This window comes from Heptranchias perlo, unplaced genomic scaffold, assembly GCF_035084215.1.
Source record: "Heptranchias perlo isolate sHepPer1 unplaced genomic scaffold, sHepPer1.hap1 HAP1_SCAFFOLD_131, whole genome shotgun sequence".
Taxonomy (NCBI): domain Eukaryota; kingdom Metazoa; phylum Chordata; class Chondrichthyes; order Hexanchiformes; family Hexanchidae; genus Heptranchias; species Heptranchias perlo.
In genome coordinates, this window is record NW_027138548.1 from 385839 (window position 1) to 411539 (window position 25701).

At 45.6% G+C, this 25701-nt stretch overlaps 1 protein-coding gene across 1 annotated transcript in view; it reads right to left on the reverse strand.

Moving 5' to 3' along the window:
* abcc10 (ATP-binding cassette, sub-family C (CFTR/MRP), member 10) overlaps window positions 1–25701 on the reverse strand; it is a 403237-nt gene that overhangs the window by 325740 nt on the left and 51796 nt on the right. The window contains exons 8-12 of the mRNA XM_067977164.1: window positions 18871–19042; window positions 12580–12678; window positions 5969–6158; window positions 5211–5288; window positions 1676–1873 (exon numbers count right to left, since the gene is read on the reverse strand). Coding sequence (XP_067833265.1) covers window positions 1676–1873; window positions 5211–5288; window positions 5969–6158; window positions 12580–12678; window positions 18871–19042 — 737 coding nt within the window. The remainder of the gene's footprint in view (window positions 1–1675; window positions 1874–5210; window positions 5289–5968; window positions 6159–12579; window positions 12679–18870; window positions 19043–25701) is intronic.

Below are 25701 nucleotides of genomic sequence, written 5' to 3' on the forward strand. Positions count from 1 at the left end.
TCCTTACCGCATCCACCCGATCAAGCCCCTTCACAATCTTATATGTTTCAATAAGATCGCCTCTCATTCTTCTGAACTCCAATGAGTGGAGTCCCAATCTACTCAACATTCTTGACCCTAGCACCAGGGAGGCAACATGCCATCCTGGAGTCATGTTTGTGGCCACAGAAACACCTATCTGTTCCCCTTACAATTGAATCCCCCATCACTATAGCCCTGCCACTCTTCTTCCTCCCCTCCTGTGCAGCTGAGCCACCCGTGGTGCCACAAACTTAGCTCTTGCTGCTTTCCCCTGATAAGCTCACCACCACCTTCTCGAGGGCAATTAGGGATGGGCAATAAATGCCGGCCTCACCAGTGACGCCCACATCCCATGAACGAATAAAATAAAAACGATCTCCCCCAACAGAATCCAGAGCGGTATATCTGTTTGAGAGGGAGATGGCCCCAGGGGACTCCTGCTCTACCTGCCTAGTCCTTTTACTCTGCCTGGCGGTCACCCATTTCCTTTCTGCCTGCGTAATCTTTACCTGCGGTGTGACCACCTCACTGAACGTGCTATCCACGATAGTCTCAGCATTGCGGATGCTCCACAGTGAATCCACCCACAGCTCCAGCTCCGAAATGCGGTTAGCCAGTAGCTGCAGCTGGACACACTTCCTGCACACATGGTCGCCAGGGACACTGGTCGTGTCCATGACTTCCCACGTAGTGCAGGAGGAGCATATCACGGGTGCGAGCTCTGCTGCCGTGACTTGCCTTAGATTTACCCTGCGTTCACCTCTCAGACTCTCCTCCCACTCTCGGTCTCTCCTTTTATACTGTGCTCACCTCTCGGACTCTCCTGCCTCACCTGTGACCTACAAGGGTCAATGGAGAAAAAACTTGGAGGAAGCCGATCTTTCAGACTCTGTGGTAAGCAAAGACTGACGTTGGGACTCCTCAACCAGCAAAGACTCTCAAACTTCACTGATACCCCTCACAGAGAATCAAATCACCCAGTCGTGAGGCACAAAGGTTCTCCCCCTAACATCTTAGTAGAGAAAGCACAAAGCTATCTGTGGGCTGAATTCTCTGCAACCCCCAACCAATCGCACGAACACAGAACATGAACTGGGGGGGGGGGGGGCCGGGGGGAAACAATCGATGAACGCACGCTTAACAAGGTTCTCTTCCTTCCTGTCCTGAAGGCGCTGACTGTTAATGTATTCACAGCCACTTCGCCCAAGTGGCCATTCTACATGTGTAAGCTCTCACGTGTTATAACATCAGCAGACTATTGAATAGTGTGGGACATCACAGCTGAGCCCAGTCTGGTGCTCACTTGCACACATGCACATTTCAGCAGGGAGTTACTGGATAGGCATCAGCACAGGGAACCAAACTCATTTTCCCCTTCCACAGGGCCAATTGCTGGGCCCCAAATGCCACCCTAGATGAAAGCAGCTAACTCAACACAAGCCGAGGATAGAAGCTGGGGCCTCCAATTCTATATGACTTGGCATCACGTTCAGCAGTCCATTTACCCACCAAGTCAGAACCTCCCACCGAGGACACAGCCAAGATCAGACACTTGTGTGTGGGGAATTCTGGGAATGAACCGCTTCGCCATCACCTGTTTCACCACACTTTTCGTGTAACACTTTCCTCAGGCCAAGTCTACCAGACCCTTTACCTTGCATTATGAACAGACACAACAGCACGGAAAATGCCAGCCATTTGCCAACCGACAGCCAGTACGTCCGGTACACGCGCAGTGCCACTGCTCCCACCTTCTTCTCCTCCTCGCCCCCAGGTTTGACCTGCATGCTGGCTGGGTCAACTGGCTTCTTCTCCTCCTCCTCCTCCTCCTCCTCAGAGCTCTTTGCCTTAGCTAAGTTCAAAGAAAACGGACATGGTGAGCGTGAGCAGTGGAAGCACAGATGTGCATCTCAAATGCTAATCCAAGATCAAAACCCACACAAGTCACATTCTCCTACCCCGCTGTCACCTCCAAACCAATTCCCTCCACCATGAAACATGTTCTCTGTTGCGCACTTGGACTTTTAATTTCATTGGTTTGTATTTAACGCAAACTAGCCTGTGCCTGGGGGAGAAGAAGGAGACAGCAATCTACTTTTCAATCCCAGGCCCAGCAGTTTTTGTTCTTTTTTCTTGGTGATGAAACCAAGACCCAACACATTACCACCTACTGTAACTCATTCTTTCCCAGGAGCTTAAAACTCTTCAGCTCCCTCAGTCTTCCCTTCCTCCTCCAATCTTCAGGCATTTAAATCCTAAGCTTAGTGTCAAGCTAGTCACTAATTAATACATCTTCTCTCCTGCTCTTTTCTGCCTTGGCACTGCCCTGCACTATGATCCTCTGAGGTTTCTCAATTTAAAAAATTCAGCAACAAGCCAGGACCTTCAGATACAGGGCGTTCCCCTGCACTGCATGCATCACATGTATTTGAAGGGTGGTTCCAAACTATGGATTCCGTATGGTCAGTCCCGCTTTTTAATGATGTCTCTCAATTTTTAAAAAAGCCACTATAAACCAATGCTGCTTTAATGACTATGACGGAACATGGATTTTGCACAATTAACTCCCACCAGTGTGATGAAAATGTTGGATATTTTCATGAGCTGCTCTCTCCTTCAATGGTCAAGCTGCACTTCCTATAGTTGTATCTCAAATCCCCTACAAGCCAGAAACTGCAGACACTAGGTTTTCTGCCCCAGAAGTCCTGTACTATTCAGGACTCGCACAATCCTAGCTCGCCTGTGCCATCTGCACTTCTCTCTAAGCCACTCCAGTGGACGGTAATATCAGCACCACACATCAAGCAAGACTCAGCTTCCCAAATGCCCAACTACTTTTATTCACAGACATTAAGTAATGATTAACTTAGACACACAGGGAACAGCACAGGTTTTGGTGCAATGACAGCAGTAAACAGCCTGATCTTTTTCGGTTACACCGTCTTTTACCCCCACCAGTCTGAAACCCTTTCCAGTACAAACTTTTGGTTCAGTTCCTCAAGATCAGTCTCGGTTTCCCTGCTCTGTTGTGGTTCAAACCTCAAGTCCTACATGCCAGAGGCTTAAATGCCCAATTTTCCTTTCATTGTCTTGGAGTGCACAGTGAATTTCCAATTCTTCGAGTTCACAGTAATTCCATTACCCAATACCTCAGAGCCTAGCTTTGAACTCTCATCTCTCCAGTTTCTCTCCCATCTCATCTCACCCATCAGACCCACCATCTGCTCTCTCAACCCCATTCCCACTAAATTCCTGATCACCCAATTTCCCTTCCTTGTTCCCAAACGAGCTGAAATTGTAAATGGCTCCCTCTCCTCTGGCAGTGATCCCCTCTCTTTTAAAACTTATCATCATCATCCCCTCCTTAAGAAACTGTTCTGTCCCTTTCACAGCACTGAAGCTGCTCTAACCAAAGTCATGAGCTGCATTCTCTGTGACTGTAACCAGAGTACATCATTCCTCCTTGTCCTCCCTGCAGCCTTTGACACTCTCGATCACACCTTCCTCCTCCAACACTTCTCCACTGTCCAGCTTGAAAAGACTGCCCTTGCTTGGGTCCTCTCTTACACATCTGATCATAGCCTGAGCATCTTTAGCATTAGCTTCTCCACCTACGCCTAGCCCGTTAGCTCTGGAGTCCCCCAAGAATCATCCTTGGCCCCTTCCTCATCATCTTTATGCTGCCTCTTGATGACATCATTCACAGACTGGGCTCAGCTTCCACATACATGCCAATGACACCAAGGTCGACCTCTCCATCACCTCTCACGACCCCTCATTGCGTCAGTGCCATCAGACTGCTTGTTCGATATCCATTCTTGGATGACCCGTATTTCCCTCCTCCAGCTAAACACTGGAAAGATGAAATCCATCATCTTTGGCACCACCACAAATTCCATAAACTCACGCTGTCTCTATCCCCTGCCCTGCCACTGAACCAAACTATTAGCACCCTCGGCATCCTGTTTCACCCCAAGTTGAATTTCCAAACCCATATCCTCCCCATCACAAAGACCGCCTACTTCCACCTCTAACATCACCTGCCTCTGCCTCTGCCTCTGCTCCTACCTCAGCCCATCTGCTGCAGAAACTCTCATCCATGCCTTTGTCACCTCCAGACAACTATTCCAGTGCTTTCCGAGCTGGCTTCCTATCCTCCATGCTCCGTAAATTTGAGCTCATCCAAAACTTTGCTGCCCATACCTTATCCTGCACTGTCGCATTCATCCATCAACCCTGTCCGCTGATCGACATTGGCTCCTAGTCTCCCAATGCCTCACTTCACCCCACCATTGGAGACCATGCCTTCAGCTGCTCTTCACATTGTCTGAAGTTGACACATTAGAAGAACTTGGAAGTTAAGAACAAAGCTTACCTTCCAAAAGCTTTTTGAACTGGAGCCAAACCCATCTCCAAGCCTTATACTGCCAGTGTTAAAATTATATAAAACACAAAGTATTCAAACATGTATTTACAAACAATTCTATTCCTCCTCACATCTACCCTTGTACAGTGATGAGACCATGCAGTTTGTCACAATGACCTGATGGTGCAGGTTTGAATGTCAAGGACATTTGATGTTGTGATTCATCCAGTGCAGTTGTGAGGAATCCTTTCCCTTCTTGGATGTGGGTGCAGAGTGTAGTATTCCACTCTGGGGGAGAGGGTAAGAAGGCAACCTGTCATCCCTCCCTCACCCGCCTAGTTGTGGGACAGATTGCAAGCAGCATTACCAACTTCTTCTCCCTCGCTAGCCCATGGGTGCTAAGACCAACTGTAAGACCTTTATCACCTGAGACCAGGTAACTCAGCACAGGCTGGCCCAAATGGCTCAGTACCATACCAGATGATGAATTTACCAAATGAGCCATCTGCGTGTTTTACTCCTTCACTGTGCCCTTCAGCTTATCCTCTGCCCATAACCAGACAGTGAGGGAAGACAAGATGGCTGTTCGCATTCCCAATCTCCTCCTTTCTCGGAGAAGGCACAGCTGACCTGAAGCTCACAATTGGAATTATAGTGTAGAACATGTGCCTGTCAATCCAAGCTCAGGTTCATGTTGCATAAGCACACAGTGCCATTGGGATACTTTTGGGTGCCTTTATCTGTGTGTCTGGGGGCACCTCCCCAAGTGTTGATTCCTTTTGTTAGCAGGGTTCTCTTGTGCTTGGCAGTGGGGTTCACTTACCTGTAGCTTTCTTTTTTGAAGTCTTTTTTTTGGTACTGGGGTAAGCTTCCACCATGGGTAGGATTTGATCAGGGGTACCTGCACATGCAAAGACGAAAAGAGGTCAAACAAGAAACCAGGTCAACGAGGGAAACTTGGGGGCCGAGGAGCCATTTCCCTGTCCTGATATTAATCTGGGATCACCAACAGGAAGTAGGCAAGCGTAGCCCAGTGATATCGCTCAGTTCCCCCTCACTCCCCCAATAGCAGCATTTGGTCTTTGCTATCTCCTTACAAAGAAGAAGTGAACCTTCATTCCATGATGCCCCCAGTACTGTGTCAGTGTTCTGGAGCTCCAACAGGTTTCTGTTTGGAGAGAGGCCCTTTCTACTGGCACATCAAACAGCATCAGTCCAGTTGTGAAGGACACTTGCCTGCTTTATTTTCCCAAATTTCTCCCCTTTCCTCTCCACTGAAGACACTGTGCCATAATTCCATTGACAATGTGTACCCTCTGAAACCTTACCCAAATGGTTGTTCTTCATGTGTGAATCTGGACCGTGAGGGGCAGCAGACAAATTGATTCTAATGGGTATCACAGTCAAGCTTGATTGTGTCCTTACCGCACGTCAATACACAAACTTTCCCCTCCCTGACAGTGCCCCTAATGCGATTAGCTGACGCATCACAGACCGGGGACTTGACCAGGGACTCGACCTGGGACTCTTACAGCTCAGTACCAGTTCGTGGTGCACTTACCCACTAAGCCATTCACTCACCTGCTTGTACAAGCAGTCCATTATCCAGCAGCACTACCATGTCAGCCTTATCCAAAAACTCTGTCCGATGTGTACAAAGGATTATGGTCTTATGTTTCAAAATTCCCATAATACAATTATCCCAGAGGTGACTGGCCACATGTGCATCCACGGCAGCTAGGGGGTCATCGAGGAGGTACAGATCTTTGTCCTACGAGAGACAAGGGCAAGGTCTTGAATTAGTTTCCTTCATTATGTCCCTCCCCTCCCCAATCCCAGAGTCCCAATTTCAGCTGGAAGGATGGGTAACTGGATCAGAGGACTGCGCGCATGAGTTTGGACATCTACGAAAACTTGAAGGAAAATGAAGCCTCTTTACCTACCAGGTTGACTCCAATACTATGTTCGCTGTCAGGGGCACTAAAACCTTCCTCAGGAGGTAGGGGCCTGGGTGCCTCCATGCAAAGCCAGAAGGTCATCATCGACACATGGCTTAAGTCTGCAATTTTGATTCTGGCTGTGGGCAAGCTGGGAGCTATTGTTGGCCCGTAAGGGGTATGTCAGAATACAACACAACTTTGTAGTAACTGAGTATGCGCAGTATAAACAGGAAAAGTTCAGCACCAATCACATAAGCCGATCCGTTCTATAATATACAAGTCCTGGAAGCTGCAACTACAGTACCACAACTCAGCTACAAGGAGCCACACAGACAGGACCATGCACATGCCAGTCGAAAGAGCCTTTGAGTGATCCAGTAGTTCAGAACACAATAGAGAAATAGGCAGTGTCTGAGGACCTTGATACCTTAAGTGTCACAGGGAAAATATTTCTCCTAATTTCCCCTCTAGTTCTTTTGCCAATTATTTGAGGACTGCTTCCCTCCAGTCAGAAAAACATCTGTTCACCACTACTCTCTGCCTCCTATCCCTTAGCCAATTATGTACCCAAGTTACCACAGACCTTTTAATACCATGTTCTTCTACTTTCCAAATAAGTCCGTTATGTGATATTTATCCAATGCCTTTTGAAAGTCCATATATATAACATCAACTGCACTCCCTCCGTCAATCCTCTCTGTCACTTCATCAAAGAACTCAATCAGGATAGTCAAACACGATTTGCCTTTAACAAATCTGTGCTGCCTGTCCCTTATTAACCCATACCTCTCCAAGTGAGAATTAATTCTGTCCCTGACAATGGTCTCCAGTAGTTTTCCCACCACTGACGTTAGACTGTTTAGCCTGTAGTTACCAAGTTTATCCATCTCCACTTTTTTGAATAGTCACTTGGACAAGCATGGATTAATTAAGGAAAGCCAGCACAGATTTGTTAAAGCCAAATCATGTTTAATTAACTTGATTGAGTTTTTTGATGAGGTAACAGAGGGTTGATGAGGGCAATGCGGTTGATGTTGTGTATTGGACTTTCAAATGACATTTGATAAAGTGCCACATAATAGGCTGGTCAGCAAAATTAAAGTCCATGGAATAAAAGGTGGCAGCATGGATACGAAATTGGCGAGGTGACAGGAAACAGAGAGTAGTGGAAAGCAGTTGCTTTTCGGACTAGAGGAAGGTATACAGTGGTGTTCCCCAGGGGTCGGTACTCGGACCACTGCTTTTTTTGATATATATTAATGACTTGGACTTGGACGTACAGGGCACAATTTCAAAATTTGCAGATGACACAGAACTTGGAAGTGTAGTAAACAGTGATAGGCTTCAAGAGGACATAGACAGGCTGTTGGAATGGGCAGACAATGGCAGATGAAATTTAACACAGAAGTGCGAAGTGATACATTTTGGCAGGAAGAACGAGGAGAGGCAATATAAACTAAATAGTACAATTCTAAAGGGGTGCAGGAACAGAGAGACCTGGGGGTATATGTGCACAGATCTTTGAATCATAGAAAGTTACGGCACAGATGGAGGCCATTCAGCCCATTGTGTCCGTGCCAGCCAAAAAAGAGCGATCCAGCTTAATCCTACTTTCCAGCACTTGGTCCGTAGCCCTGTAGGTTACTGCACTTCAAGTGATCATTCAGCTACTTTTTCAATGAGTTAAGGGTTTCTGCCTCTACCACCCTTTCAGGCAGTGAGTTCCAGACCCCAACCACCATCTGGGTGAAAAATATTTTCCTCAGCTCCCATCCACCAATTACTTCAAATCTATGCCCCCTGGTCACTGACCTCTCTGCTAAGGGAAATAGGTCATCCCTATTCACTCTATCTAGTCCCGTCATAATTTTATGTACCTCAATTAAATCTCCCCTCAGCCTCCTCTGTTCCAATGAAAACAACCCCAGCCCGTCCAATCTTTCCTCATAGCTAAAATTCTCCAACCCTGGCAATATCCTCGTAAATCTCCTCTGTACCCTCTCTAGTGCAATCACATCTTTCCTGTAATGTGGTGACCAGAACTGTACGCAGTACTCAAGCAGTGGTCTAACCAATGTTTTATACAGTTCTAGCATAACCTCCTGCTCTTATATTCTATGCCTCAGCTAATAAAGGAAAGTATCCCGTATGCCTTTTTAACCACCTTATCAACCTGTCCTGCTACCTTCAGGGATCTGTCGACATGCTCTCCAAGGTCCCTCAATTCCTCCACACCTCTCAGTATCCTCCCATTTATTGTGTACTGCCTTGCCTTGTTTGCCCTCCCCAAATGCATTACCACACACTTCTCTGGATTCCATTTGCCATTTTTCTGCCCACCTGACCAGTCCATTGATATTTTTCTCCTGACAGCTTTCCTCCTCACTATCAACCACATGGCCACTTTTTGTATCATCTGCAAACTTCTTGATCAAGCCTCCCACATTCGTCCAAATCATTAATATATATCACAAAAAGCAAGGGACCTAGTACTGAGTCTTGTGGACCCCACTGGAAACAGCCTTCCGTCGACCATTACCCTTTGCTTCCTGCCACTGAGCCAATTTTGGATCCAACTAGCCACTTTCCCTTGGATCCCATGGGCTTTTACTTTTTTGACCAGTCTGCCATGTGGGACCTTGTCAAAAGCCTTGCTAAAATCCATGTAGACTACATCAAATCACTACTCTCATCGACCCTCCTTGTTACCTCCTCAAAAAATTCAATCAAGTTAGTCAGACACAACCTTCCCTTGACAAATCCATGCTGACTGTCCTTGATTACTCTGTGTCTTTCTAAATGACAATTTATGCTGTCCTTCAGAATTGATTCCAATAATTTGCCCACCATTGAGGCAAGGCTGACTGGCCTGTATTTACTCAGTCTATCCCTTTCTCCCTTTTTAAACAATGGTACAACATTAGCAGTCCTCCAATCCTCCGGCACCACGCCTGTAGCCAGGGAGGATTGGAAAATGATGGTCAGAGCCTCCATTACTTGCTCCCTTGCTTCTCTTAGCAGCCTGGGATACATTTCATCCAATATTTCACACTCTTCCTCCTCAACTACAATCTCTGCATCATCCCCCTCTCTTGTGAAGACAGACGCAGAGTATACATTAAGAACCATACCCACATCTTCCACCTCCACACACAGGTTACCATTTTGGTCTCTGTTGAAGGTGGCAGGACAGCTTGAGAAAGCGGTAGAAAAGCATACGGAATCCTGGGCTTTATAAATAGAGGCATACAGCACAAAGCAAGGAAGTTATGTTGAACCTTTATAATTCACTGGTTCGGCCACAACTGGAGTATTGTGTCCAATTCTGGGCACTGCACTTTAGGACGGATGTCAAGGCCTTAGAGAGGGTGCAGAAAAGAATTACTGGAATGGTTTCAGGGATGAGGGACTTCAGTCATGTGGAGAGACTGGAGAAGCTTCTTCAAGCAGAGATGGTTAAGAGGAGATTTGACAGAAGTGTTCAAAATCATGAAGGGTTTAGATAAAGTAAATATAAAAAAACTATTCCCATTGGCAGAAGGGTCGAGAACCCAGAGGACACAGATTTAAGGTGATTGGCAAAAGAACTAAAGGCGACGTGAGGAAAAACTTTTTTACGCAGCGAGTAGTTATGATCTAGAATGCACTGCCTGAAAGGGTGGCAGATGCCGATTCGATTGCGGCTTTCGAAAAGGAATTCGATAAACATTTGACGAGAAAAAATTTGCAGGGCTGCGGGAAAAAAGCAGGGGAATGTGACTAACTGGATTGCTCTTACAAAGAGCCGGTACGGGGTTTAGGGGCCGAATGACCTCCTTCTGTGCTGTAACTATTCTATGATTCGACGGGTGTAACATTTGCAATCCTCCAGTCCTCTGGCACTACTCCCATATCCAAGGGGGACTGAAAGATTGTAGTCAGAGCTCTTGCTTCCCTCAGCAACCTAGGATGCCTTTCCACCATCTACAAGACACAAGTCAGGAGTGTGATGGAATACTCTCCACTTGCCTGGACGAGTGCAGCTCCAACAACACTCAAGAAGCTCGACACCATCCAGGACAAAGCAGCCCACTTGATTGGCACCCCATCCACCACCCTAAACATTCACTCCCTTCACCAACAGGCACACCGTGGCTGCAGTGTGCACCATCCACAGGATGAACTGCAGCAACTCGCCAAGGCTTCTTCGACAGCACCTCCCAAACCCACGACCTCTACCGCCTAGAAGGACAAGGGCAGCTGGTACATGGGAACAACACCACCTGCACGTTCCCCTCCAAGTCACACAACATCCTGTCTTGGAAATATATCGCCGTTCCTTCATCGTCGCTGGGTCAAAATCCTGGAACTCCCTTCCTAACAGCACTGTGGGAGAACCTTCACCACACGGACTGCAGAAGTTTAAGGCGGCGGCTCACCACCACCTTCTCAAGGGCAATTAGGGATGGACAATAAATGCCTTGTCAGTGACGCCCACATCCCATGAACAAATAAAAAAAAATCCCATCTGGACGGGGTGAGTTGTTAACTTTGAGTGATGCCAACCTATTTAGCACCTCCTTTCTATCTATTTTTACCCTATCCAATATCTCTACTCCCTCCTCCTCTACTGGGACATTAACATAATCCTCTTTTGTGACAACAGATGCAAAGTCCTCATTTAGTACCTCAATCATGCCCTCTGCCTCCACAAGAAGATTTCCTTTTTTGTCCCTAATCGGCCCCACCCTTCCTTTGGCTACCCTTTTACTTTTTATATGTTTATAAAAGGTGTTTAGATTCCCTTTTATGTTACCTGCTAATCTTTTCTTATACTCTCTCTTTGACCTTATATCCTTTTTCAATTTCTCCCTGCACTCTCTGTATTCTGCCTGGTTTTCGATTGCATTCTATACCTGACATTTGTCATAAACCTCCTTTTTCTGTTTTATTTTAACCTCTATTTCCTTTGTCATCCAGGGAGCTCGAGGTTTAGATGCCCTATCTTTCCTCCCCACTGAAATTGGCTCCCTTCCAGTTGAGTATTTTCACCTTAGATTTTCCTTTGTCCCTTTTCAGAACTACTTTAAACTCAATTATATGATCACTATTGCTCAGATGTTCTCCCACTGAAATACACTCCGCTTGCCCTACTTCACTAGACCCAGCACTGCTTCCTTCCTCGTTTATAAACATTGATAGATCGAGTGAGTGGGCAAAACTACGGCAGATGAAGTTCAATGTGGGGAAGTGCGAAGTTATCCACTTTGGACCCAAGAATGATAGATCAGAGTATGTTCTAACTGGGGAGGAGCTAGGAACTGTGAAGGAGCAGAGAGATTTAGGGGTCCATTTACAGAAATCACTAAAATCTAGTGGACAGGTACAAAAATAATTCTAAATGTCTAATGGAATGTTGGCCTCCATCTCAAGGGGGCTGGAATACATAGGATTGGAAGTTATATTGCAGCCTAATAAAGTTCTTATTAGACCCCATTTAGAGTACTGCATTCAGTTCTGGGCACCGCATCTCAGGAAGGATATATTGGCCTTGGAGCAGGTACGGAGCAGGTACAGCACAGATTCACCAGAATGATACCAGGGCTAAAGGGATTAAATTATAAGGGCATAGGCTAGGCTTGTATTCTGTTTACAGAAGATATGGGGATGGTCCAACTGAGGAGCTTAAGATGATTAAAGGATTTGATAGGGTAGATAGACAGAAACTATTTCCTCTGGTGGGGAAGTCCAGAACAAGAGGTCATAACCTTAAAATTAGAGCTAGGCCATTCAGGGTGATGTCAAGAAGCACTTCACACAAAGGGTAGTGGAAATCTGGAACATTCTCCCTCAAAAAGCTGTTGAGCCTAGGTCAGTTGAAAATTTCAAAACTGAGATAGATTTTTGTTCGGTAAGGGTATTAGGGATGAGGAGCAAAGTCAAGTTAACGGAGATAAGGTACAGATTAGCCAGTATCTAATTGAAAGGCAGAAGAGGCTGAAAGGCCTACTCCTGTTCCTATGTTGTGTATGTGCATTCTTCATCTCAGCCCCTCATGGGTCTATGTGAAATCCTCCACTCTTTCCCTCCCCAGGGATATTTGTGTGCAGCACAGCCCGTCACAGGTCTGCAAACAAGATCCTCCCTCCCCCTCATGGCTCCACATGTGAAATACCCAGTTATCCCGACACATCAACAAGCTCCGTACGTAATTCCAGATCTCCCCTCCCTTTGGGTAGGAATGCTTGAAATCTATGAAATAATCAGAATTACCATGTAAACAGCTCTGGCCAGGGCAACGCGGGCTTTCTGTCCACCACTTAGGGTCACTCCGCTCTCGCCAACATCTGTCTGGTCACCATCCGGCAGAATCTGCACCCAAATAAAAGTCAGAATTGAAGTTTCTGTGGCAGTTCTGGATTATTGTAATTCCTGTTTTTAAAAACAGCTTGCATTTGAGAAATAAACCCGATACGGGCATAACAGAATGTTTAGGCTCAGGAAGCGAGACCTTTTTCTGACAGCTCTCAACCCACCGAACCCTCAATCCCTTCTCTCCAGAAATTCATGTATTTGCGTCTTGAACCCCATTATAAATGTGTGGATTTATGCTTGTGCCAGTTTGCTTCAAATTGCTAAACAGCAGAATTTCCTGTATGATGAATTAGTTGGTGTATTATCTATTGTGAATGTTCAGAAACCTGGGAAGGATGTAACTTCACTGTTTTTGAAATGTAATACCAGTAAGCATTATCTGTTTGAAGTACAATATTATGAAACATTACCTGTTTGCCTAGTATTCACTTACAAGCATCTAAAAACAACCTAAGGGACGAATTTCCCAGAATTTATCTGCTTTTTTTGCCGACTGCAGGAATTAGTATTACTAGCGGTTAGGGAGGATGGTGTACAATACAGCATTGTTTAAAGGATGCAGTGAGCACAGATGGACCTGGTGGTCTTTTCTCATCTTGTATGATCACAAGATTGATACAGAGAAAGGAGTGTTTCTGGAATTATTCTTTCTATGCTATTACAGAATCATAGAATAGAATCATTGAATCTTACAGCACAGAAGTACACCATTCGGCCCATTATGCCTGTGCCGGCTCTTTGATAGAGTCCCACACCCCAGCTTTCTTCCCAAACACTGCAAATTAAACATCTTCAAGTACATGACCAATTACCTTTTGAAAGTTCCTATGGAATCCGATTCCACCACTCTTTCAGGTAGTGTGGTCCAGATCTTACCAACCCTCTGTGTGAAAACATTTACCTTCCAGTTCTTTTGCCAATTATTTTAAATCTATGACCTCTGGTTACCAACCACTTGCTGGAGGGAACAGTTTCTCCCTACTTGCTCTATCAAAAACCCTCATCATTTTGAACACCTCGATCAAATCTACCCTTAAGCTTCTCTGCTCTAAGGAAAGCAATCTCAGCTTGCCCAATCTCTCCACATAATTGACTAGCCTCATCCCTGGTAAACCTCCTCTGTACTCTCTCCAAGGCCTTGACATCCTTCCTAAAATGTGGTGCCCAGAATTGTACACAATACTCCAGCTGAGGCCGAACCAGTGATTTGTAAAGGTTTAGCAGGATTTCCTTGTTTTTGTTTTCAATGCCCTTATTTACAAAGCCAAGTATTCCATATCCTTTCTTAACCACCTTATCAACCTGCCCTGCCACCTTCAAAGATTTGTGAATATGCAGCCCCAGGTCCCTCTGCAGTTGCACCCCCATCAAAATAGTACCATTTAGATTATACTGCCTCTCCATGTTGTTCCTCAAAGTGCATCACTTCATTCTTATCCGCATTAAATTGCATCTCCATGTGTCTGCCCATTTCACCAGTCCGTCTATCTCCTGAAGTCTGCTACTATCCTCCTCACTGTTCACTACGTTGCCAGGTTTTGTATTATCCCCAAACTTCAGAATTGTACTCCCTACACACAAGTTCAGGTCTTTATATAAAACAAGAAAAGTAATGATCCTAATCCATCCCTGGGAGACCCCACTGTATACTTCCCTCCAGTCAGAAAAACATCCGTTCACCACTACTCTCTGCCTCCTATCCCTTAGCCAATTATGTACCCAAGTTACCACAGACCTTTTAATACCATGTTCTTCTACTTTCCAAATAAGTCCGTTATGTGATACTTTATCCAATGCCTTTTGAAAGTCCATATATATAACATCTACTGCACTCCCTCCGTCAATCCTCTCTGTCACTTCATCAAAGAACTCAATCAGGATAGTCAAACACGATTCGCCTTTAACAAATCTGTGCTGCCTGTCCCTTATTAACCCATACCTCTCCAAGTGAGAATTAATTCTGTCCCTGACAATGGTCTCCAGTAGTTTTCCCACCACTGACGTTAGACTGTTTGGCCTGTGGTTACCAAGTTTATCCCATTCCCCTTTTTTGAATTGAGGTGTAACATTTGCAATCCTCCAGTCCTCTAGCACCACTCCCATATCCAAGGAGGATTCAAAAATTGTGGTCAGAGCTCCTGCTGTCTCCACCCTAGCTTCCCTCAGCAACCTAGGATACATCCCATCTGGACGGGGTGAGTTGTTAACTTTGAGTGATGCCAACCTATTTAGCACCTCCTTTTTTCAATCTATTTTTACCCTATCCAATATCTCTACTCCCTCCTCCTCTACTGGGACATTAACATAATCCTCTTTTGTGACAACAGATGCAAAGTCCTCATTTAGTACCTCAATCATGCCCTCTGCCTCCACAAGAAGATTTCCTTTTTTGTCCCGAATTGGCCCCACCCTTCCTTTGACTATCCTTTTACTTTTTATATGCTTATAAAAGATTTTTGGATTCTCTTTTATGTTACCCGCTAATCTTTTCTTATATTCTCTCTTTGCCCTTCTGATATCTTTTTTCAATTTCCCCCTGCACTCTCCGTATTCTGCCTGGTTTCCTACTGTATTCTGTACCTGATTTGTCAAACTTTCTCCTGTTTTATTTTGATCACTCTTTCCTTTGTCATCCAGGGAGCTCTAAGTTTTGGATGCCCCTTATAGGAATATGCTTGGTTTGTACCCGAACTATCTCTACCTGTGAGAGATTCCTTTTCAATCACTGAAATTGGCTCCCCTCCAGTTGGGTATTTTCACCTTTAATTTTTCTTTGTCCCTTTCCATAACTACTTTAAACCTCATTATATTATGATCACTAGTACCCAGATTTTCTCCCACTGAAACACACTCCACTTGCTCGACTTCATTCCCCAGAACTAGATCCAGCACTGCTTCCTTCCTCATTGGGCTAAAAACATGCTGATTAAGAAAGTTCTCCTGTGCACATTTTAGGAATTCTTCACCCCCCCTTGCCCTTTAATCTGTTTTTTCCCAGTCTATATTAGGGTAATTGGCATGAGGAAAGCCTTTTTTACACAGCGAGTGGTTAATATCTGGGATGCACTGCCTGAGGGGGTGGTGGAGGTAGATTCAATCATGGCTTTCAAAAGGGAATTGGATAAGTACTTGAAAGGAAAAAATTTGCAGGGCTATGGGGAAAGGGTGGGGGAGTGGGACCAGCTGGATTGCTCTTACGGAGAGAACCGGCATGGACTCGAAGGGCCGAATGGCCTCCTTCCGTGCTGTAACCATTCTATAATTCTAATTGGAGTCCCCTACTATTACTGCTCTATTATTTTTACATTTCTCTAAAATTTGCCTACAGATTTGCTCATCTATCTCCTTCTCACTATTTGGGGGTGGATAGTGAACACCCAGCAATGTAACAGCTCCTTAACTCTAACCAAATAGATTCATTCTTTTAAACCTCTGGTATATCATCCCTCTGTAGAACTATAATATTATCCTAATTCAAAACTGCCACCCCCACCACCCCCATCTCTTTTCCTTTCCCAGTCCTCCTGAATACATTGTAGCCAGGAACATTTAGTTCCTATTCCTGCCCATGTTGAAGCCAGGTCTCCGTTATAACCACTATATCATACCCCTATGAGTCAAATTGCGCCTGAAGCTCGTTAACCATATTTGTAATAACAACAATAATTTATATAGCGCCTTTAATGTAGGCACTTCACGGGAGATATTAGGCGGGTCACATAAGGAGATATGACGGCAGGTGACCAAAAGCTCGGTCAAAGAGGCAGGTTTTAAGGAGTGTTTTAAAGGGGGAGAGAGAGAGAGAGAGAGAGAGAGAGAGAGAGAGAGAGAGAGAGGTTTAAGGAGGGAATTCCAGAGCATAGGGCCTAGGCAGCTGAAGGCACGCTGTCAATGCTGCACCGATTAAAATTGGGGATGTGCAAAAGGCAAGAATTGGAAGAGTGCAGAGATCTTGGAGGGTTGTAGGGCTGGAGGAGGTTACAGAGAAAGGGAGGGGCGAGGTCATGGAGAGATTTGAAAACAAGGAGGAGAATTTTAAAATTGAGGCGTTCCCGAACCAAGAGCCAAATGAAGGTCAGAGAACACAGGGGTGTTGGGTGAACGGGACTCAGTGCGAGTTAGGATACGGGCAGCAGAGTTTTGGATGTATTCAAGTTTATGGAGGGTGGAAGATGGGAGGCCGGCCAGGAGAGCATTGAAATAGTCAATTCTGGAGGTAACAAAAGCATGGATGAGGGTTTCAGCAGCAGATGAGTAACGCTCCTCGACTTTACTTTTCTCCTCCAACTAATTCCTGCTCTTTCTATATTATTCTTTGTTCTGTTGCTGTTTGTCTCTCCTAGTTTTCTCCTCGCTTCTGCTGCATCTTGGTGCCCCTCTCCTGTCAAATTAGTTTAAACCCTCCCCCACAGCACCAGTTAACCTCCCCACGAGGATACTGGTCCCGGCTCTGTTGAGCTGCAACCTGTCCAGCTTTTGTACAGGTCCCTCCTGCCCCAGAACTGGTCCCAATGCCCCAGGAATCTGAAGCCCTCCCTCCTGCACCACTTCTTCAGCCTGTGCTATCTTCCTTGTTTCTGTACTCACTAGCACATGGCACTGGGAGTAATCCAGAGATTATCACCTTTGATATCCTGTTGTTTAATCTTTTTCCTGGCTCCTGAAACTCTGCCTGTAGGAACTTGACCCTTTTCCTACCGATGTCATTGGTTCCAACATGAACAACGACTTCTGGCTTTCCCCTTCCCCTCGCAGAGTATCCGATTTCCGTTCAGTGATGTCCTTTACCCTGTCACCAAAGAGCTAACACCATTCGGACCCACTCCTGCGGTTGCAGAAACGCCTGTCTATCCCTCTGATATTATACACTTCTAAAGGGTCTCTTTTCAATGTTAATTAAGTGGCATGAAATATAGAAAAAAAACCCTTCAAAAGAAATGACATTTAAAAGCTGGGAAGTTTTTCAATTCAGGTCAGATGACGGGTTCTGTGACATGAGGCTTACCTTATGTGCATCCCGATTCAATTCCAATGGACACTAACACAGGTAGGGATCAACTAGTTCAGTTGTTTTTTTGTAAAGTGGGGTGGTTCCATGTTTGATCCTGATAGTGAGGGTTTTCCAGTGGGTGCTGGTGTATACATTGAAACCCTCTGTGGTAACTTTACTACAGATTTAGACAGGGAATGTGTCAGTAAAGAGCAGTCAAATCGCCCTAATTCCAGCAGTGACAAGCATGGATCTTTGGATTTTGAATCACCCTCTGCATTGTATACATTACATTTCAGTTCCATTCGCAACCCCTCAGATAACGAAACAGTCCGTGCCCGCATGCAGCAAGAACTGGAGAACATCCAGGCTTGGGCTCATAAGTGGCAAGTAACATTTGCACCAGACAAGTGCCAGGCAATGACCATCTCCAACAAGAGAGAGTCCAACCACCTGCCCTTGACATTCAACGGCATTACCAGCGCCAAATCCCCCACCATCAACATCCTGGGGGTCACCATTGACCAGAAACTTAACTGGACCAGCCACATAAATACTGTGGCTACAACAGCAGGTCAGAGGCTGGGTATTCTGCGGCGAGTGACTCACTTCCTGACTCCCCAAAGCCTTTCCACCATCGACAAGGCACAAGTCAGGAGTATGATGGAATACTCTCTACTTGCCTGGATGAGTGCAGCTCCAACAACATTCAAGAAGTTCGACACCATCCAGGACAAAGCAGCCCGCTTGATTGGCACCCCATCCACCACCCTAAACATTCACTCCCTTCACCACTGGCGCACTGTGGCTGCAGTGTGTACCATCCACAGGATGCACTGCAGCAACTCGCCAAGGCTTCTTCGACAGCGCCTCCCAAACCCACGATCTTTACCACTGAGAAGGACAAGGGCAGCAGGCACATGGGAACAACACCACCTGCACGTTCCCCTTCAAGTCACACACCATCCCGACTTGGAAATATATCGCCATTCCTTCATCATCACTGGGTCAAAATCCTGGAACTCCCTCCCGAACATCACTGTGGGAGAACCTTCACCACACGGACTGCGGCGGTTCAAAAAGGCGGCTCACCACCACCTTCTCAAGGGCAATTAGGGATGGGCAATAAATGGTGGCCTTGCAAGCGACGCCCACATCCCATGAACGAATAAAAAATATATAAATTATGGATTCCGTACATTAAGATCCTCCGAGAGTGCGCATGCCTCGATCACCTCCTGGTAGCGCTTGGCATTAAATTTACTTCCAAAAAGTATGTTCTCCCGGATAGTGGCAAACTGAATCCAGGGCTCTTGAGCTGCCAGACCAAAGCCTTCATCTTGCAATGCGACATACAATTCTCCGTCAAGCCTATAGGGAGCAAGATAAGAAAAAAATAAATATATTCACGAATGAAACACAAATCCATTCTACTGCTCCAAAAATCCCCTGTAACATGTAAATCTGACAGAGTACATGGAGTTGGAACTGGAAACATCTAACGATAAAAGTTCCCTCAAAGATTTAGTCAAAATCAGCCCTACAAAAAAGGAAAATCCGAGATTACATTATGAGCCAGGGCAGCGCTGGGGGAAAAGTAATTGGCCTCAGCTGACAATCCGGGGGGAGTGAAGGGATTCGCAAAATTTCACATGTTCCCCCCACCCCGAAGATTTATTGGAGTTATTAAAGAAACCCTGGTGTGACTGTTTTAAAAAATCCAAGGTCTCTCAAAATGGCTGCAGTCAGACACATGGCCGAGGACCGGCAGATTTGAAATTGCATTCTCAACAACTCGGCAGGCTTCGTGTTTCAGACAGGTTTCTTTAAACAATGCAGCTGCATTCTAGCCCTGAGGCAAGCTATCAACATGGCCGGCCAACACATCAAAATTCGAGCAGGAAGTGATCGCAGGACAAAAGGTGAACCATCAAGGTACATTCGGAACAATGGTAAAGCAGTTAGCGAACAGATCGATACAGGAACCGGCCATTAATGTAAATGGGCCAGAAATTAGGTCCTTTGTCTTAAAGCAGTTATGGAACTCAGAAATACAGGAATTGGCCATTAATGTAAATGGGCCAGAGATGGGGTCCTTTGTCTTACGTTTCGTGCTTAAATCAAACAATGAAGCAAGCTGATGAGGTATGGAAAAAACCTGTTACCAAGAGGGTATAACTGGGGCTGCCCAGTATCTCTCTCGCTCTTCTCTCTTCACCTCTTGGCCCCGTCATGTCTGTCTGCTAGCACCTAAGAAGGAAGGCCATTCAGTAAACCTCGCAACCACATGTCGACGGCAACAGCAGGCACAGAGGCCAGGCCTTTTCATCTGTTTCACCAGTGAGCATTAATTTTCTGGCCGCCACAAGACAACCTAGCATAAGTGTAAGGTTGGGGGTGAAGGGATATTGCTAAACTTGTGATTTTAGAATTTTCCCTCGATGTGTCCGTTTCTTTCAACCCGATAAGTGTAAGACTGTATTACATCCATAGCGATTTCTTTATCTTCTGTATTATACTGTTTACCTTGTAGTTTTAGTTTTCTTATTAATAAACAGACCGAGAGCGGGGACGTAGGCGGCGGCAGACCTAGAGCGGGGATAAAAGCCGCAGCAGACCGAGAGCGGGGATAAAAGCCGCGGCAGACCGAGAGCGGGGATAAAAGCCGCGGCAGACCGAGAGCGGGGATAAAAGCCGCGGCAGACCGAGAGCGGGGATAAAAGCCGCGGCAGACCGAGAGCGGGGATAAAAGCCGCGGCAGACCGAGAGCGGGGATAAAAGCCGCGGCAGACCGAGAGCGGGGATAAAAGCCGCGGCAGACCGAGAGCGGGGATAAAAGCCGCGGCAGACCGAGAGCGGGGATAAAAGCCGCGGCAGACCGAGAGCGGGGACAAAGGCAGCGGCAGACCGAGAGCGGGGATAAAAGCAGCGGCAGACCGAGAGCGGGGATAAAAGCCGCGGCAGACCGAGAGCGGGGATAAAAGCAGCGGCAGACCTGCAACAATAGAAAACTGCAGTGTGACGTCACAGGTGAGACAGGTAAGTGATTGGCAGTGACTGTGGGCTAAGTTTTAAGTTATCACATAGCATATAACGAAATTTTAAAGACTAAACTTAATTTAATTAATCTAATTAAACGTGGTAAATAATTTAACACTAAATTGATTAAATAAATAAATAAAATAATAGGAGAACAGGAGATGTGTTGCTGCTGCAATATGTGGGAGATTGTGGATATTTTTGTCCAGGGCAGCTACATCTGCAGTAAGTGTCTGCGGCTCGAGGAACTTCGGCTCAGAGTTACATAGAAACATAGAAAATAGGAGCAAGAGTAGGCTATTCGGGCCTGCTCCGCCATTCAAAATGATCCTGGCTGATCGTCTAACTCAGTACCCTGTTCCCGCTTTTTCCCCATATCCCTTGATCCCTTTAGCATTAAGAAATATATCTATCTCCTTCTTGAATACATCTAATGACTTGGCCTCCACTGCCTTCTGTGGTAGAGAATTCCACAGGTTCACCACCCTCAGTGAAGAAATTTCTCCTCATCTCCATTCTAAATGGCATACCCCGTATCCTGAGACTGTGACCCCTGGTTCTGGACTCCCCAGCCATCAGGAACATCCTCCCTGCATCTTGTCTGGCCAGTCCTTTTAGAATTTTATATGTTTTGATGAGATCACCTCTCATTCTTCTAAACTCTAGTGAATATAGGCCGAGTCGACCCAATCTCTCCTCATACGTCAGTCCTGCCATCCCAGGAATCAGTCTGGTAAACCTCCGTTGCACTCCCTCCATGGCAAGGACATCCTTCCTCAGATAAGGAGACCAAAACTGCACACAATACTCCAGATGTGGTCTCACCAAGACCCTGTATAACTGCAGTAAGACATCCCTGCTCCTGTACTCAAATCCTCTTGCAATGAAGGCCAACATACCATTCACCTTCCTAACTGCTTGCTGCACCTGAATGCTCGTTTTCAGCGACTGGTGTACAAGGACACCCAGGTCTCGTTGCACCTCTCCTTTTCCCAATCTATCACCATTCAGATAATATTCTGCCTTTCTGTTTTTACAGCCAAAGTGGATAACCTCACATTTATCCACATTATACTGCATCTGCCATGTTCTTGCCCACTCACCCATTTTGTCCAAATCACTTTGGAGCCTCTTTGCATCCTCCTCACAGCTCACATTCCACCCCAGCTTTGTGTCGTCGACAAACTTGGAAATGTTACATTTAGTTCCCTCATCCAAATCATTGATACACATTGTGAATAGCTGGGGCCCAAGCACTGATCCCTGCGGTACCCCACTAGCCACTGCCTGCCATCTGGAAAAAGACCCGTTTATTCCGACTCTCTGTTTCCTGTCTGTCAACCAATTCTCAATCCATGCCAGTATATTCCCCCCAATCGCATGTGCTTTAATTTTGCACACTAACCTCTTGTGTGGGACCTTATAGAAAACCTTCTGAAAATCCAAGTACACCACATCCACTGGATCTCCCCGATCTATTCTACTGGTTAGAATCATAGAAGTTTACAACATGGAAACAGGCCCTTGGGCCCAACATGTCCATGTTGCCCAGTTTATACCACTAAGCTAGTCCCAATTGCCTGCACTTGGCCCATATCCCTCTATACCCATCTTACCCATGTAACTGTCCAAATGCTTTTTAAAAGACAAAATTGTACCCGCCTCTACTACTGCCTCTGGCAGCTCGTTCCAGACACTCACCACCCTTTGAGTGAAAAAATTGCCCCTCTGGACCCTTTTGTATCTCTCCCCTCTCACCTTAAATCTACGTCCCCTCGTTATAGACTCCCCTACCTTTGCGAAAAGATTTTGACTATCTACCTTATCTATGCCCCTCATTATTTTATAGACTGCTATAAGATCCCCCCGAAACCTCTTACTCTCCAGGGAAAAAAGTCTCAGTCTATCCAACCTCTCCCTATAAGTCAAACCATCAAGTCCCGGTAGCATCCTCGTAAATCTTTTCTGCACTCTTTCTAGTTTACATCCTCAAAAAACTCCAGTATGATTTCCCTTTCATAAACCCATGCTGACTTTGTCCAATCCCGTTAATGCCTTTCAAGTGTTCTGTTATCACATCTTCTATCATAGACTCCAGCATTTTCCCCACTACTGATGTTAGGCTAACTGGTCTGTAATTCCCTGTTTTTTCTCTCCCTCCTTTCTTAAATAGTGGGGTTACATTTGCCACCCTCCAATCTGTAGGAACTGTTCCAGAGTCCATAGAATTTTGGAAGATGATCACCAATGCATCCACTATTTCCAGGGCCACTTCCTTTAGTACTCTGGGATGTAGATTATCAGGCCCCGGGGATTTGTCAGCCTTTAGCCCCATTAATTTCCCTAACACTATTTTTTTTTACTAATACTGGTTTCCTTCAGTTCCTCCCTCTCACTGGACCCTTGGTTCACGAACATTTCTGGGAGGTTATTTGTGTCCTCCTTTTGGAAGACAGAACCAAAGCATGTGTTTAATTGTTCTGCCATTTCTTTGTTCCCCATTATAATTCCCCCCATTTCTGACTGTAAGGGACCTACATTTGTCTTCACTAATCTTTTTCTCTTGACACATTTATAGAAGCTTTTACAGTCAGTTTTTATATTCCCTGCTAGTTTATTCTCATACTCTATTTTTGCCCTCTTAATCAATCAATCTCTTTGTCCTCCTTTGCTGAATTCTCAACTGCTCCTCATCCTCAGGCTTGCCGCTTTTTCTGGCAATTTTATATGCCTCCTCTATGAATCTAATACTATCCCTAATTTCTTTTGTAAGCCACGGTTAAGCCACCTTTCCTGTTTTATTTTTGCGCCAGACAGGAATGAATAATTGTTGTAATTCCTGCACACGTTCTTTAAATATTAGCCATTGCCTATCCTCAGTCATCCCTTTTAGTAAAGTTCCCCAATCTATCATAGCCAACTCGCACCTCATACTTTCATAATTTCCTTTATTTAGATTCAGGACCCAAGTTTCGGATTCAACTACTTCACTCTCCATCACAATGAGGAATTCAATCATGTTATGGTCGCTCTTCCCTAAGGGACCCCGCACAACAAGATTGTTAATTAATCCTTTCTCATTGCACAATACCCAGTCTATGATCGTCTGTTCTCTAGTTGGTTCCTCAACGTATTGGTCGAGAAAACCATCATGTGCACACTCCGGGAATTCCTCCCCCACAGTATTATTGCTAATTTGGTTTGACCAATCTATATGTAGATTAAAGTCACCATGATTATAGTTGTACCCTTCTTGCATGCGTCTCTAATTTTCTGTTTAATGCCCTCCCCTACATCTCCACTACTGTTTGGGGGCCTATAGACAACCCCCACCAATGTTTTCTGCCCCTTGGTGTTTCTTAGCTCCACCCATACAGATTCCACATCGTGATTTTCCAAGCCAATATCCTTCCTCACTATTGCATTGATTTCCTCCTTTACTAACAACGCAACCCCACCTCCTTTCCCTTTTTACCTGTTCTTCCTAAATATTGAATACCCCTGGATGTTCAGTTCCCATGCTTGAGGAGCTGGAGTCTGAGCTGCGGACATTGCGAGACATCAGGGAGGGAGAAAGCTACCTGGACCTTTTCCTCCAGGAGGCAGCCACACCCCTTAGATTGAATACTTCAGAACTGACATGTGGTCAGGGACAGGAGGGTGTGTCTGCGAGTGAGGCAGATATGGGGATCCAGGAGGTAGAATTGCAGGAGCCTCAGTCCCTGCGCTCGTCCAATAGATTTGAGGTTCTTGCAACCCTTGTGGACAAGTGCGGGGACGACGAGCAAACTGACCAGGCACCGTGGTACAGGAAGCCGTTCACATCGGGGGAGTGAAAAGAAAGGTGGTTGTAGTAGGCGACAATATAGTTAGGGGGATAGACACTGTTTTCTGCTGCCAGGAGCATGAGTCCCGAAGACTATGTTGCCTACCTGGTGCCAGGGTTAAGTATCTGGAGAAGAACTTGGAGTGGGAGGGGAAGGATTCAGTTGTCGTGGTCCACGTAGGTACTAACGACATGGGTAGGACTAAGAAAAAGGTTCTGCTGAGAGAGTTTAAGCAGCTAGGGACTAAATTAAAAAGCAGAACCACAAAGGTAATAATCGCTGGATTACCACCTGAACCACGAGCAAATTGGCATAGGGTCAATAGGATCAGGAAGATGAATGTGTGGCTCAAAGATTGGTCTGGGAGAAGTGGGTTTCAATTCGTGGGGAACTGGCACAGTACTGGGAAAAGAGAGAGCTGTTCTGTTGGGACGGACTACACCTGAACCATGCTGGGACCAGAGTTCCAGCGAATCGAATAACTAGGGAGGTAGTTAGGGCTTTAAACTAAATAAGGTGGCGGGGGGGGGGGGGGGGGGGGGTTGCAGGGAGGGTCCCAGTGGAGAATGCTAAAATAAGAGAAAAGACCAAGAATCAGTGCAGGGAAGTGATTGGGGTAAGGGTAACCAGATCGTGTCAGGAAGGGACAGAGCGTACAAACAAAAGAGTGCACGAACAAATAGGGTCCTGGTAAGAAAAAATGGTAATCAGACAAATAGGGCCATAGTACAAAAAGTGTTAAGATGTCTAAAAATGTTAAAAAGACAAATCTAAAGGCAGTGTATCTGAATGCACAAAGCATTCGTAATAAGGTAGACGAATTAACAGCGCAAATAGATGTAAACGGATATGATATAATTGCGATTACGGAGACATGGCTGCAGGGTGACCAAGGCTGGGAGCTGAATATCCAAGGGCATTCAATATTTAGGAAGGACAGGCAAAAAGGAAAAGGAGGTGGGGTGGCATTGTTAGTAAAGGATGAAATCAGAGCAATAGTGAGAAAGGATATTGGCTCAGAAAATCAAGATGTGGAATCAGTTTGGGTAGAGTTAAGAAGCACCAAGGGGCAGAAAATACTGGTGGGAGTTGTCTATAGCCTCTAAACAGTAGTGGTAATGTCGGGGATGGGATCAAACAGGAAATTAGAGATGCATATAACAA